The 14,371-nt window shown below is 33.9% G+C and overlaps 2 protein-coding genes across 2 annotated transcripts; both read right to left on the bottom strand.

Moving 5' to 3' along the window:
• Positions 1–323: 323 nt before the first annotated feature.
• On the bottom strand, positions 324–6,093 carry LOC110107795 (vesicle-associated protein 2-1). The gene is made up of 10 exons (XM_028694006.1): positions 5,383–6,093; positions 4,652–4,811; positions 4,495–4,570; positions 4,327–4,397; positions 4,145–4,226; positions 3,927–4,042; positions 3,701–3,838; positions 3,585–3,611; positions 1,851–1,925; positions 324–685 (listed from the first exon to the last, which is right to left on the bottom strand). Exons 3-10 carry the CDS (start codon positions 4,544–4,546, stop codon positions 539–541), a joined length of 708 nt encoding a protein of 235 aa, XP_028549839.1. The 5' UTR covers positions 4,547–4,570; positions 4,652–4,811; positions 5,383–6,093; the 3' UTR covers positions 324–538.
• A 196-nt stretch (positions 6,094–6,289) lies between these two features.
• LOC110107772 (50S ribosomal protein L19-2, chloroplastic) lies at positions 6,290–13,553 on the bottom strand. The gene is made up of 4 exons (XM_020838150.2): positions 13,091–13,553; positions 12,691–12,777; positions 12,473–12,606; positions 6,290–6,538 (listed from the first exon to the last, which is right to left on the bottom strand). Exons 1-4 carry the CDS (start codon positions 13,436–13,438, stop codon positions 6,430–6,432), a joined length of 678 nt encoding a protein of 225 aa, XP_020693809.1. The 5' UTR covers positions 13,439–13,553; the 3' UTR covers positions 6,290–6,429.
• Positions 13,554–14,371: the final 818 nt, after the last annotated feature.

Below are 14,371 nucleotides of genomic sequence, written 5' to 3' on the forward strand. Positions count from 1 at the left end.
GTCAATATATCCTAATATAAATTATTTCATAATAAAATCATTAAATCTATTTTGCACTACAATATAATTTAATCGGACATTATTTAAATTTCAAATTTACCTATTAATAACAAAATTAGAAAGATACAAGTCAGATATTTGTCTATAGTATACCAATATTTAAAAAGTGACATGTAATTCTACCAAATTAAAATCATAATCTTTCAATTTTAAAAAACAACCAAAATTATTATCACTATAGTATTTTATGAGCATATTATTAGCAGTTCATCAATGTATGAAACATATATAAAATGATGAAAAAAATGGAAATAATGGCCATGAAATTGCAAACTTTTCACCTCTCACAGCTCAATCAGAGCAAAAATTAAGGAAAATAATATTACAGTGAATCCCACAATTCTAAGCACATCTCTCTAGCACAAGAACAGATAAAGGAATGAAACAATGTGAAAATAGAAGGAACAAGGCACGAACAAACCATTTTAAGAGCTATAAAATGCATAAAGCTTAATTATGAGCTTGCAGTAAAGCCAACCTACAAAGTTTTTAGCTCAGTAGATGAGGAAGAAAGCGCAATGCTTAGTATAAAGCCAACCAATAGTCCAACGAGCCCAGCGAAAGCAGCAAATGTTAAAGAAAAGCCTGTATTACTTTGGCGAATATTAAGTCTCCTTAGCAATTCCTGAAATATATAACAAATAATAAGAAAATTATAGAGGATAGAAGAAATATTTAATTATTATGAGAAATTCAAGATGCATTTGTTTAACTCTGATTAACATAAGGAAAGCATTCTAAAACTTTAACATAATAGCATAAAACAACGATTAATAAAGTTAAGGCAAAGAACATTTATGTCAGGAATCAGATAAAAAGAGATGAGCTTAAAACTATTTTTTTTTAAGACATCCAAGGAACACATCAGCATTTTGGTCATATCAATCTAAGGGCTGTTTGGTAGCATCCATGATTTAAGTTAAGTAGGATTTCATAAATCCGCTAAATCCGGATTGCGGAAATCTTGAGAGGCCTAAATCCCGAAAATTATTTGGTAACATTCATGATAAATCCTATTAAATCACATGTAACCGTTTGGCTATAGAATATATTTAACGAGCAAATTTTCCTTTAGAGCCAACGGATTTCATAAATCCGGCAAAATACAGGATTTCGTAAATCCAGCAAAAAACAGGATTTCGGAAATCCGGGATTTAGCACAAAAAGGTGGAAATTTCCGTCTAAGGCGGCTTTCATTTGCCGTGAGATTTGGATTTGCATTTTAGGCCGTTTGGCTGGATTTCGCTCAAATCCGCCTCAAATCCCGCCTAAATCCTGCTACCAAACAGCCCCTAAAAGTATGCTCGTTAGAACTTACGTGGAGTTGAAGACTAAGACTTCATGTGGGATGGCTTTCTTACTGCTTCTTAAAATAATTTTCTAGTAAAAAATTTTAATTTATGTACTAGAAAGCTGATTTAAGAAGCAATAAGAAAGCCATCCCAAACGAAGCCTAAGATGAGTACATAAATATTTAATTCATAACAAAGTAATAACAGGAACTTTTACATGATTTTTTCTTCTGAGGAGAATGAGAAGCCACAGGCTTAATGATTTTTCCCTGTAAGAAACAAATCCTAACCCGTGCACTTTGTTAAACTGTAAAATTCCCATTTAACATACAGAGAGAAGTCCACAAGCTCAAGCTCTCAACTCCAAAGGCTTAATTCAATTTTCTGAAGTTAATATTTGCCACAAAGTGCATGTGATTCAAATGATAGAAGTTCATAAATTTAAAGCAAAATAAGCATTGGAAGCAAAGGCTAGAAGAGAGAACAAAAGCAAAATACCAATTCTCGTTGCAATTGCTTATTTTGCTGAAGAATAGCTTCCCTTTCATCTCTCAAACGCTGCAGTGCCTGAATCTGCAAAAATAAAGACAGGTTCATGATCATTCCAAATGTCTGATGTGGAAGATGGGTTAGGATGATCAATTAATAAACACGTTATTATTTCTGAAGCTTATTTTATCAGAACCTGTAGAAGAATCAATGAATTAATTTGTTTTGATGGTTGAACATACATCACAACGATGAAAGATAAATAAACGGCTTAGATAGGATGAAAATATAGATTCAGAAGTTTCTGACCATGCTATTACAGATCAAAGGTAATATGAAGGAAACTGGGGCGCTCGGTTAGGCAGGCCATGGGCCTCAATGAGAAACATTAATGAGGTTTTGGCTAGGCGAGCACCTTGGCTTGAAGCATCAAACAATAAGAAGTGCGCCTTGCGTTGATTGGAGAAATAGAAGTTAATATATACTTTAAATTTGGAGAATTAGCTAGTTTTTATGATGAAAATTTGATATTTTGGTGCTGTGAAATGAGCATTAAGAGCTGAAGAAGCAAAGGATGCGCACTAAAAACAAGAAAGTTATATCAAATATATGTGGAAAAGCTTCAATAAATAAATAGTAAACCTTAAAGAAGAAAATTAGGCGTCCATAAAACTTTCTAATCCATCAATAGAGAAGAAAGCATGGATAGTGATTGAAGATGAAAAATATAACAGTGAAAATCAAATTATCTCCAGGTTGTGAATGCTAGAAATATAAATAGTGTAACCATTGAAATTATTTAAATGTTTCTTTTGAGAAATTTTTTTAAGGTAGTCTATTTAGCTAAGATTTAGAATCAGTAATGTAGAAATGTTTATTAAAATGAGATGGACATTCCTTTTTAGTGCCTTCAGTAAGCACCAAGGGTGGCACTCTAGCACTTTGGGCATTAGATAGCAATATCGCCTTGAGAGCACCCAAAGTTTTTGATAACATTGTGTGATAGTTTGCTTATGCCGAGAGAGGACAAAGATAAGTTGGACCACACCTTTATTTTTCTATTTGTTGTAGCTTTATACTTCCTGAAAACTTAAGCCAGGGGTAACTTTTAGAGAAATTATTATGTGAAGATGCCGGACGTAGCTCCATGTTCGGAGGCAAATCAGGTGCAGCCACATCAGTGGTACCGAGCAGTACTGATCCGTGGTAGCGAGCAAGGGTGACGTGGCACATTCTGATTGATCGTCGGACGGCATTCGGCATCCGTACAAAATAATTTTTCAACTTTTAGAGGGATATCCAAGTCCCAATGATTACCCAGTAACTAATTCAATTACAACTAGTGCTGATTCAAAGCTAAAACTTCCGAAGCTTTCACATCAGCACCTCCCCAGCATGATGAATCGACTTGAAGTCTATCCATGCATGGATAACATACTAAAGTGAGTGATATGACTTTGGTTAAAGGGAAATAAGGCGCTGACCACTAATCAAAGTTATAACATACTGTAGTTTAAATTACATGATTTAGTTCTGATAGTAAATCTCTAGAAAGCGTAAATATAGCCTTTTATTGCAATTGAAAGAAGAAAAAAAAGTTCAAAGACAAAAGCATTCACAATTGCAAAGCAAAGTGATTCATCACATCACCATGGTTCATTTCATGCATGAAAAAGCAGGAAAAGAACTTCACAAGACGAATTATATGTAAACCAGTGGTAGGATAAGAGAGGTGGCATTCACCTCTTCAAAGCTCGACTTCCTGACAATCTACAAAGTCAAGAAAACCGAAGAAAAATCATTCTCCTTACAAGTTATCTGAAACCCAAAAAGGGAGAAGGAGAAACAGAGTATCTTACATCAGAACCTCTCATAGAAAGCATAGATGCTGAACTAATTCCTGACAACCCCTCATAATTTAGATGACCAGACTGGGGGGAAATATAAACCACCCTAAGCTTGCATTCTTCAATCACCTTCTCCCCATCTTTGATAAACTGCATGCAACCACAAAGAGCATAACAACCAGCCTCTTACTTAAAAAAAAAAAGATAAAATCAAATAAAAAAACCATAGATTCAGCACCGTATCAGGAGGGATTTCATCAATATCAATACTTGGTTGAACTTTTGTGCTCTGAAGTAGAAATTTATCCATGCACTGCATGTCTGGGGGGTATTCCTTTTGAGCTTGAAGAGTAACTACAATTAAAAAAAAAAGGAGAAATCCAAAATAAATCAGCAAAACGGGTCTAAATAAGGCAAGAGAATATAGAAAAAAATAAGCAGAATGCGGATCACAACCAGTTATGGTACATGAATCCCAAGGCTGAACCACGCTGGCATTCGGCCGCACGAAATACTTCTTCGGAGAAGTGGTTTTGACCTAACAAATTTAAAAAATCCCCAATTTTATCAATTTTTTAATGCAAAGTGAAAGTTTTGATTGCTGAAAATAAAATCGACAAATTCCAGGTCCTTCTGACCTTGAAGGCGACATGGTGCTCGGTGTTGTTGACAATCTTAAGATTGCAATAAGCCGGTTTTTCCAGCTCGACTGAGATCAATATTAGTCAACATGATCATCGTCAAAAGATACAAAGTATATTTTTGATTGGGGAAGAGAAAGAGAAAATGGAATGGAGAGAAATTACACTCGAAGGTAAGCTCTTCAGGGTGAACCGAGATCAACTTTCCACCACCCATCTTCGCTGCCGGCTGATCCAAAACCTACACCACGATAATCGAATAAGGGTGGAAGAACAAAAGATTTGGAAGAACATGATCGCAGAAAGATTCGAGCCAGCAAACCTTTACGTTTTGCGTTCGACCGGAGACAACGGACTAACGGAGAACCAAGAAGGCGTCCGGCTACGAATACCAACTCAGAGAGAGAAAGAGAGAAGGCTAAGAACGTTGAAATGGTTTCGAGTTCACTTCCACGGAGAGAACGACGGAACAGCTTCGATAGCTGAAAAAAACAAAAAATATTACACACCATTAGACTAAATTAGCAAGAATTAAAACAATTTGTCAGTTTGCACGCCCGCGGCATCACCTGAGGTCCATGTGGACCACATCATTTAACGCCCATCACATATTTTTGTAATTTTTGCAAGGCTTAATATTTTTTTAAATAATAAAATTTAATAGTAGATAGTTCTAGCAAAATTATTATGCGTCATCATCAGATGCCATTCAGAAGCGGATCAATATTCTATATCACCAATACGCTATGCATCATTACTGTATACCGTTATGTATAAGCTAATGTAGCTCATCATGTTTGACCTCCGAACAATTCGATAACTGCACGATAATAATCTCTCCTATACCTAAAAAATATTACTTTTTGATTAGCTGATTGATTTAATGTTATTAAATATTTGTCAAAATTTTGAATTAGATAGCATCTAATTTGTATTAAATATGTGCAAAAATTGATATATGAAATAGAACTTTTTTTATTAACTTTGTTTTAAATAAAAGGCAAAACACTATCTTTCAATAAATTTGGATGTAATCAAACAACAATTACCCACCGCGGGGTGGCCCGGTGGTGGAGACTTGGCTGGCCATAGGCCAGGTCCCAAGTTCGAATCCACTCGACGCTTCGTGACAGCCTTAAGTGTCGGCCCTGTAAATTGATGTGGGTTGCATGCTAGATCGACCAGGGAGATTAATGGCCGAAGGCCGACACTCCCTGCCCCCCAAAAAAAAAAAACAAAAAAAAAAAACAAACAACAATTAAATTTGAATTCCTATCCTAAATAATAAAAAACTCTATACTTTTTGGAATTTAAGTACATACCATGTTAGTAGTCAAGGATTATCACTTCCCAATGTAAATCAAGGCTGTTATTAATAAAGACCAAACAGCAACGTACTTACATACGTTCTAAAAAGATTTTGAAATCTCAAGTATTTTAATAAAGGCTTAATTTGGGGCAGCTATTTTATTGATTCTTAAAATAATTTTTTAATATAAAAATAGTTTTTTTACTAGAAAATTGCTTGTCTCAAACTATAATCTTAAAATAGCATGCAATTCAAATAGTCTCAAACCCATAATCACTAAAATGGGAGATATAACTCCCGACTTACAACTTAGGGCTCGGTTTGGGACAACTTTTGATCACTATTTTATTTTATTTTATTTTTGCTACTTTCAAAATAAATTTGTGCCGCCCCAATCCACCAGCTTAAGTTTTTTTTAAGACAATTGAGCCATTACAGTTGCGTTTGGGACGGCTTTCTTGTTGCTTTCTAGTAAAAAAAATTTATAATTAAAGAAATATTTGTGCTAGAAAACTGCTTTAGAAAGCAGCAAAAAAACCGTCCCAAACAAAGTCTAAGTCAAACGCGCACACACAATACATACCAATTTAAAATAAAACCATCATTAACGACACATTACCAATAGCCATAACTTCATAATCACAACATAACTAAAACAACATCAGCCATTTCAGTTATTTCATTACTCAAAAGAACACAGACGAACAATAAGAAAAGACATTAGATGGTCGCCAAATATAAAACAAACATGTCATAAACAGGAAAATACAATTGAAATTTTGAAAAGATTATCACTTGAATGTTGAGAAGCGAGGCAGCTTATCTCTCAAGTAATAGAGCCTCGCTCTTCTGACCTTCCTGTGCTTAACAACTCTGATCTCCTTTATGTTAGGCGAGTAGCTGGAAGAGATTTCATGCGTAAAATATAGTAATATCAATAAATGGGATCTCTAAAATTTGAAATTTATTAGAGTGAAATAAGCTGCAGTAAGGGTAGTTCAGAATCCTAGCAAAAAGAGTTAAACTGCACCTGAAAATTCTCAAATGCTCGAAGTTCTTTCATAGAAAGTACAATGAAACTACAGATGATGGGTTTTTTTAAATAAAGTGACAAAATTAGCATGCTTTAATGTTTTATAAGCAAAATCATAAACAATGGGTTACTTACAGGTAAAAGGAAAATGGATGGTTGAATTCATCATATATGCAGGAAAGGATCACAGAACAACTGGGAAGTCCTTATGAAGTTGCAGACAAATTTTGCTTAAGAAAAGAAAAAAAAAAGATTTCTGTGGAGTAATATGGTATATTTTCTGATGCCTAGCTCTTTTAGCTTAAACATGGCTTGATGAGGGATTTTATCACGGAAAAGACAAAGCAATCATTAGATAAAGATGACTAACATAAGAATTGAAAGAGAGGAATGCGTGAGGAGAACTCCTCACGCATTCCTCTCTTTCAATTCTTATGCTGCTACTCAGATGGTTCAAAGTCCAAATCAAACTAACAATATGAAGATGAATATAATATCTGCAATAATTCTCCTTCCCTTTTCATCCAACACTATTGTTGTATGTGCAGCACCTCGATCTGCACAAATAACTACGCATGCATGTGTCTAGTGCATTAATCTTGTTAGTTATTGTGAAATCTGATTGTGTAGATCAATCGAGTTGTACAATTACCCCTGAACTCAGTTCAATTTCTTGCTAGCGGGGTGCCAAGGTTCCCCCCCGCTTGCATTCGAGTGCTTTGCACATAAATTTTTTTTTTACAGCATCTCGACGCTATATGCAAGAGCGCCCTGACATTGTGTACCAGAGCGCCACGATGGTGCACCCGAGCGCCCCAGAGCAGAGTTTATAAGCACCCCGATGCTACAAAGTTTGTTGGGAGAAATGGCAGAGAGCGTAGCGTCACAATGCTGTTGTTGACCTCCTTTTTGGCAATCGGTTACTTGCATGGTCTTGTCACTTGCATTTCGTAGGTCGATATACTTGTTTGCACGTTGCACTATTGTGTCTAATGGAAGCTCAAATCATGCATTTACCTCTAATCGTTGTCGGCTCTGGAATTTATTTTCTTTAATCATGTATTGTCATTTTATCATGTTTTAAAACATATGTGATCGGGTCGACACCGAGTTAATGAATATTTTACGTACATTTGAGCCTTTATCGCACATGCTGGTTTCATGCGTAAAATCTTTTGATCGGGACCTCGTCTTATGAAATGGACTGCACGAGTACATCCGACTCGTCGAGATGAATCAAAGAGGTTTACTTGCGCTCAAATTGGACACCATTTGATGCATGTCAAGGAGAGAGAAAAGTGAGATTATTATCATTATTATTATTTTTATTGTTTAAATAAAAAAATGAGGAAATAAATATTTATATATTTTTTTCTAATTAATTTAAAATTAAATAAATATAATAAATAATATTTAAATTAAAATTTAAAATTAAATATATATCCTCTTGATTAATTTAAAATCAAACAAAATAAAATAATAATAATAATAATAATAATAATAATAATAATATATTTAAAAAATACATGATAAAAATGAGGTGTCATTCAAATAGATTCTTTAAATTAAGCTTAAATACAAATTATTTTTAGCCATATCCTTTTATATGTATTTTAATCAAGTAAAATTCATCATCCAAGTGCTAGTTTTAAATTTTCTCTCTTGTTTTTGGGAAGAGGAGAGAAAGCTACAGCATACAGCAAGAATGGACCTATAATATTCATTAAATAATAGCTCGTCCCGCACAAAAAGATAGAAAACTTTTATCTCCCAAAGTATTTTTTCTAGTCTCCACATCTCTTTTTTCTCTGACATTCAGGTACAACAAGAAGGAAAAAAACATTCAGGTACAACAAGAAGGAAAAAAAAGGCTCTCATCACAAAGAAAAAAAAGGAAGCCCTCTCTCACAGAACGGATTCCTTGGCTCTGATCTCACGTAAGCAATTTATCTCTCCCTAGCTCTCATTCTCTCAGGTTTATTTAGGCAAAACAAACCGAGCAAAGTCGAGCTGTGCAAGTGCTTCATGTTCGAGCTCATTTATTATCAGCTTGTTCAAACTCAGTTCAAGCTCGATTCGAGCTTTTCTAATTTTGTTCAAGTTTGGTTTATTTAAAATGATACATGTTTAAGTTCGTTTCATGTCTGATTCGTTTTGTGTTTATCATGCTTTAAACAAAGAACCTTATCAAGCCTGCTAACAAATAATTATTTAGAGTTTGTTTACAAACATGTTTATCAAGTTTTTTAGCTTCCAAAAAGTATGTTCATGAACCTATCTAGTGAGTATTATAGAGCTACCAAACGAGCTCATTCACAAACAAACAAGAACAAAAAATTTATTCTTCTTATAAACAAGCTTGTTCGTGAACACATTAAATAAACAATCCAATAAATATAAACAAATAACCCTTGTTCATGAACAAATTCCTTTTATTAAAAGAGTAACATAAAAATTTGAAATTAGTTTTTCATAAAATAAGAATCATTATTAATATAAAACTAAAAGTTATGCGAATATAAAGCAAATAAAGATTTATAACAAGATTTAATCGATTCTTAACGAGCTTATTCACAAGCTCTATATTAAATGTTAATTGAGCTTCTTAATGAGATTTAAATCATACTTTTTATCGAGCTTGTTCGCGAGCATTAATTAATATAGTTCATGAACATAAACGAGTTAAACACAGTTGTTCAAACCTATTATTTAACAATCAAGTATTTTAAAATAGTTCAAACTTTTTTGATTACTTAAATAAATGATCATAAATGAGCTGTAATTGAACCGAGTCATGAGTAGCTTATCAAACGTTCATCAAGATCTTTAAGACAAAAGGGCATATCAAAGTAAGGTTAGTTAATCTGTTGAAGTTAGATTTGTTAAAAGCAACCTGGCATCCAAAATAAACTAGAACTCAGTCAATCCAAATGATACAATTCTTGATGGTATTTTAATACCCTCCATAGTATATAAACTTGTAGGTTCACTTGGACGAACTAGCTCAGAGTGAGAACTTCCAAAAGGATGAATTTACTAAGGAATTAATTCATTATATCATCTTAGGAAATGTTGAGCCTTCTTAAGTCTATCCTAATCTTAAACATTTTTCTTGGATGGAGCTGTTTTTCTTTTCAAAATAATTTCAATTTTATATTACTCACTTGCCAGTTACCATGCCTAAACAAGTCTACTTGAACCTTGTTGGTAAAACCTAATCATAAATGAAGAACTTTCCCATGTGCTGACCACAAACCTAGTCTAAAATGTTTAGAGTTGACTAGAAACCATTCGTGAAAAGGGTTGATCCACTAATTCCTCTTTTGATGTTATGCAAGGGCATAGCCCTAACAGAATATAATAACAGCAATATTAACCTTATTATAACCAATCCAAATACACTTAAGCTCTTGGGACAATCAAGGAGTTGAAGATCAAGCTAATCAACCGAGTTGAAATCCTTATTTAAGGAAGCACATCTAAAGGGGCATATTATCAGGACTCTAAAAGGAGGTGTAAACCCAAGATATTTTGCACTCAATAAGTAAGCATAGCCTATAGGCATAAAATGATCGAGCATAACCTATGGGCCAGATAGTTCAAATCAGCCCTCAATGGTCAAGCATAACCCACAATCTAAAACCAAACCCAAATATTACAAGGTATTGTCAACTTTACAATTTTATCCTTATTGGCGCTCCACACGAACACACTTAACATTGGAATTCATAATAAAACATGAATTGTTGCAGCAAAAGATTCTCCACATATAAGCTAATCCTTTATTTATATAGCCCAACAATTTAGCTTTCATTCTAATATATATGAAATTAGGTTTCTATTGGTCCTCTTCCATCCTAGAAGCATGCCAGAGCCTCTCCTTGTCCAATCCTTGCCCCGACAATCTCTCTACCCTCATCAAATTTTCGGATGCCAGTGGCCAACTAACTTTTGCTTAGTTCACCCTCAAGGTACACATGGCGTTGGAGAAGATCTAGCTTTGTTATTAATTGTAACAACCTAGCTAAGATATTATGAGATTTTATCCATTTTGACCCAACCTATGCTAACCTAAATATCATGATTTTATCCTTCTTAGTGCAACTCCACACGAGGACACCCATCACAGGAATGTTTCAACATGAGCATGTTTAATGTTAAAATTCCCAATGAAATTCTAATTGTCATACCAAAAGTCACTCATATATAACCTAACAAACTTTCCCCTTTTATGTAGTGGGATTATATTCATTCATGTCCTCTTTCCATCCTGAAATCCTACAAGCACCAGCATCTTATGTGATTCTTTGTTTCAATGATCATAGCCTACACTCATTGCACTGTCCTCATAAGATTATGGGATATCAAAGGCCCGATAGCTTCCATTTTATTGGTCCTCAAACCACACATTATAGTAGAGAAGGTTTGACTTTGATATGAGTTGAAACAAACCAACCCAAAAAAATTATGAGGTATTGCTAACTTTAGCTCAAACCAACTCATGCTAAGTAGAACCTCACACTTATCCAGATGGTGCAACTTTTTAGGAGATGGGTTGAACATAAGCTTACTTAACTTTGAATGTCCTAAGGACGTCCAACTATTATACTAAAACACGTCGCATATCTATTGAGAATAAGCCTTTACTTATGTAGCCTAATAACTTCTCTCTTTTTTAGAAGTGGAATTAGGTTTGTTATTCCAAAACTTTCCATCCTTAAAACCGGCCAAGAATTGCTCTTTCTTTGCCTTTTAGCCTGGTGAGCGTTGCACTGGCCACATCAAATTTCAAAATTGTTTGACTATGGGTCTCTAAAGCTTGAGTTTAACTTTAAATGGATGAGCAAAGTTTACTGGCTGAAAAAGCTCAACTTAGGCTTAAATGATTGATCATAGACTAAAAAGAAACATTCTTAGCAAATACATTAGAAACAATAACAAGTGGTAAATGAGAGTGGTTATCTGAGAAGAACAAATGTTGATTACCTATCATACATGAGAAAACACTAGAATCCAAAATAAAAAATATACCATATGAGAAAGATGCAGCAAAACTACAGGAAAAAAAGAGAAACAAATATAAAGGTCTACGAGCTCTAAAATCAAACGATCATAATCCTTTGAAAATAGCATGATAGATCACTAAGAATAGAGGATTTTCACGCCGGTTGCAGATAAAACTTTATCATTGCTACACATGACTAAACAGAAATAAAGAAAATATGATAATTCTAGGAATTTCAAGAGATGCATGCATCTATAGCCTACAAATTAAGCAAGTTATATTTTTCATTGTTTTTGGAGACAATTGTTAAACATGCAAGACTTTTTAATTAAATCACTACCATTATTGAGTAATATCAGCATGGATTCTAATATTCAAAAAACTTCTATACAAAATAAAATAAATTGACTTGTTATATTTAGGCCATCTCCAACCGAAAAACTTAATTTTCACTCCAAAATACAGTAACTCTTCTCCAAAAGAACTCCATTTTATAACACCCAAAAAAGAATATTAAGTGCATCTTTCTCCTACTTTATTTAACCTAATTTTCGGATTAAAAAAATAGCGGGTGACGTCGCACTGTTCGCCCTCATGTGAATGCCATTATTTTTGTCGATCGGCTGGAACAAACGACGGATGCCAAACGAGTGTTAGGTGTTTGGCTGGAGATGAACTTATATATATTCAATTACTCATTTCATTCCAGATCAAGAAAGAACAGACTAATGATTTTTACAAAAAAACAATCATAGCATTTTGTTAAATGCTTTTCTAAATAAAAGGAAGAACTTACATAGGGAAAACAATCTCAACGCCAATGCCTGCAATAATCCTCCTAATACGAATAGTTGTGTGAATTCCCGCGTTTTGCTTTGAAATGATTATACCCTTGTAAACAGAAAGCCGCCTCTTATTTTCTGGTACTTCCTGTAATCGGCAGACCTCAATATCTGATAAGACAATCAAAGCAACAATGAATTGATCAAAACTGAAAAATACACCAAAGTTTACCAATTTAATCTCCACAATATCTCCAGTCCTGAGGTCTGGCACTGGCCTCTGCTTTTCCGATGCCTCAATAGCCCTCTTGTTCAAAATCTATCCAGCAAAACAGCAGGAAACCATAAACGCAGATATCCAGCAATAAAAACCCAACCTTAGGAGCGAAATACGACATGCAAGGAAGAAGCATTCAGGATTGTAAGTATGACTCAAGATAGAAAATTACTAAAAAGATCAATCAATTTTCCTCGAAAAAAAAATAGAATAAGTTATGCTTGAGTCGAATCGTAATTAGACCAGGCTAACGTATAGTTAGGTTTAGCTCATCTCAAGATTAAATCCAATATGGAACCGATCTTGAGCCAGATAGACTGAAGTTTGGACCATTCACAGCTGAAAGAGAATTTACCCCCATAATGTCCCCGAGCTTGATTCTAGGTTTCCTGGGAGGCTTCTCCTCCGCCACCACATCAGCACCTTCAGCCGGAATCTCGCTCTCCTCTTCTGCATCCTCTACCTCCGCCTCGCCTTCCACGGAGTTGTCGCTCGCCGCGGAAGCTGTGAAATGTCGGAAACGGCGACTAAGCGGCGAAGGGAATCTAACTACTAAGGCATCGAGTGAGGAGCTAGGAAGCGGGGCGCGGCGAGGGGTGAGCGAAATTAAGGGAGGAGATGAGAAGATGGAGGGACTCAATTTCTTTGAGCAAGAGCAAGTTGAGATATGGGCAAGACTGTAAGACAACGCATTAGCGGCCATGGCCGCTTCTTCTCGGAAGTTAGATGAAGAAATAGGCCTTGTGATAGTGGATGCAAGGGCCGCTGGAAATGTTACAGGAGAGCCTTATCAACTGTCACAATATTTGAGTGTGTTCTCCGGCGTGTTTTTTTTTTATTATTATTTTTACTTTAAATATATATACATTCTAAATATTTAATTAATGAAACTAGCAAAGAAACGTTTTTTTTTTCTTCTATGTGAAAATGAGATAAAAGCTGAAAAAAATCTCAGATAAAGGTAAACCTGCAAGATAATCTCATTGCATTGGATAAAATATTAATGAATTTAGGGTACGTATGAGAGTTTTTTTTTATTTTATTTTTTTAGATCATAATTATAATTTCATTAAGTTACTATTTTTCAATATTTTCTAAAAAATTTTGTACTAAATTTATTTTTACAATAGCTTCCAGAAAAATGAATTATCCAAAAATAATTTTGATTTATTTGGTACAGCTTTTGTCACTAATTTTTAAACCTTTCAGGCTACCTCTATCTTAAAATGCAAAGACAGGCAATAATCGAGAATTTAAATTAAAAATATGACTAACAAAAATTTTATTTTATATTAAATTACTAAGAACACGAAATAAATAGATAGCATGAAAATTAATATCACAATTATTTATATGTTTGTCATAATTAGCAATTTTAACAAAAAAATAATTGATAATTATGTTACTTAAAATTAAAATAATTAAATTTATTGTCAAAACCGATTATATTTTAATTCATATAAAATCAAATTAAAATTTATTTCAATTTAATTTGATTTAAAGGAATAATTTGATCAATCTGATTTTCTAACTTTTATAATTAAAACCAGTTGATTTAACTACACAAATCATATAAGCTACGGAAAAGGCAGAAAATCTTTCCATAATCCATAAAAAAAAAAATAATAATAATAAT

Source organism: Dendrobium catenatum, unplaced genomic scaffold, assembly GCF_001605985.2.
Source record: "Dendrobium catenatum unplaced genomic scaffold, ASM160598v2 fragScaff_scaffold_390, whole genome shotgun sequence".
NCBI classification, from domain to species: domain Eukaryota; kingdom Viridiplantae; phylum Streptophyta; class Magnoliopsida; order Asparagales; family Orchidaceae; genus Dendrobium; species Dendrobium catenatum.

Bases quoted from the DNA above. Each gene is read 5' to 3' on its own strand.
- LOC110107772 (XM_020838150.2), bottom strand. From the start codon at position 13,438: ATGGCCGCTAATGCGTTGTCTTACAGTCTTGCCCATATCTCAACTTGC. The intron at 12,607-12,690 runs GTAAACTTTGGT...TGCCGATTACAG, and splicing joins ATATTGTGGAGATTAAATTG to GAAGTACCAGAAAATAAGAG. The intron at 6,539-12,472 runs GTAAGTTCTTCC...AATCTCTTCCAG, and splicing joins GTTGAGATTGTTTTCCCTAT to CTACTCGCCTAACATAAAGG.
- LOC110107795 (XM_028694006.1), bottom strand. From the start codon at position 4,546: ATGGGTGGTGGAAAGTTGATCTCGGTTCACCCTGAAGAGCTTACCTTC. The intron at 4,398-4,494 runs GTAATTTCTCTC...TATTGATCTCAG, and splicing joins TGAAGAGCTTACCTTCGAGT to TCGAGCTGGAAAAACCGGCT. The intron at 4,043-4,144 runs GTTGTGATCCGC...TTTTAATTGTAG, and splicing joins GGATTCATGTACCATAACTG to TTACTCTTCAAGCTCAAAAG.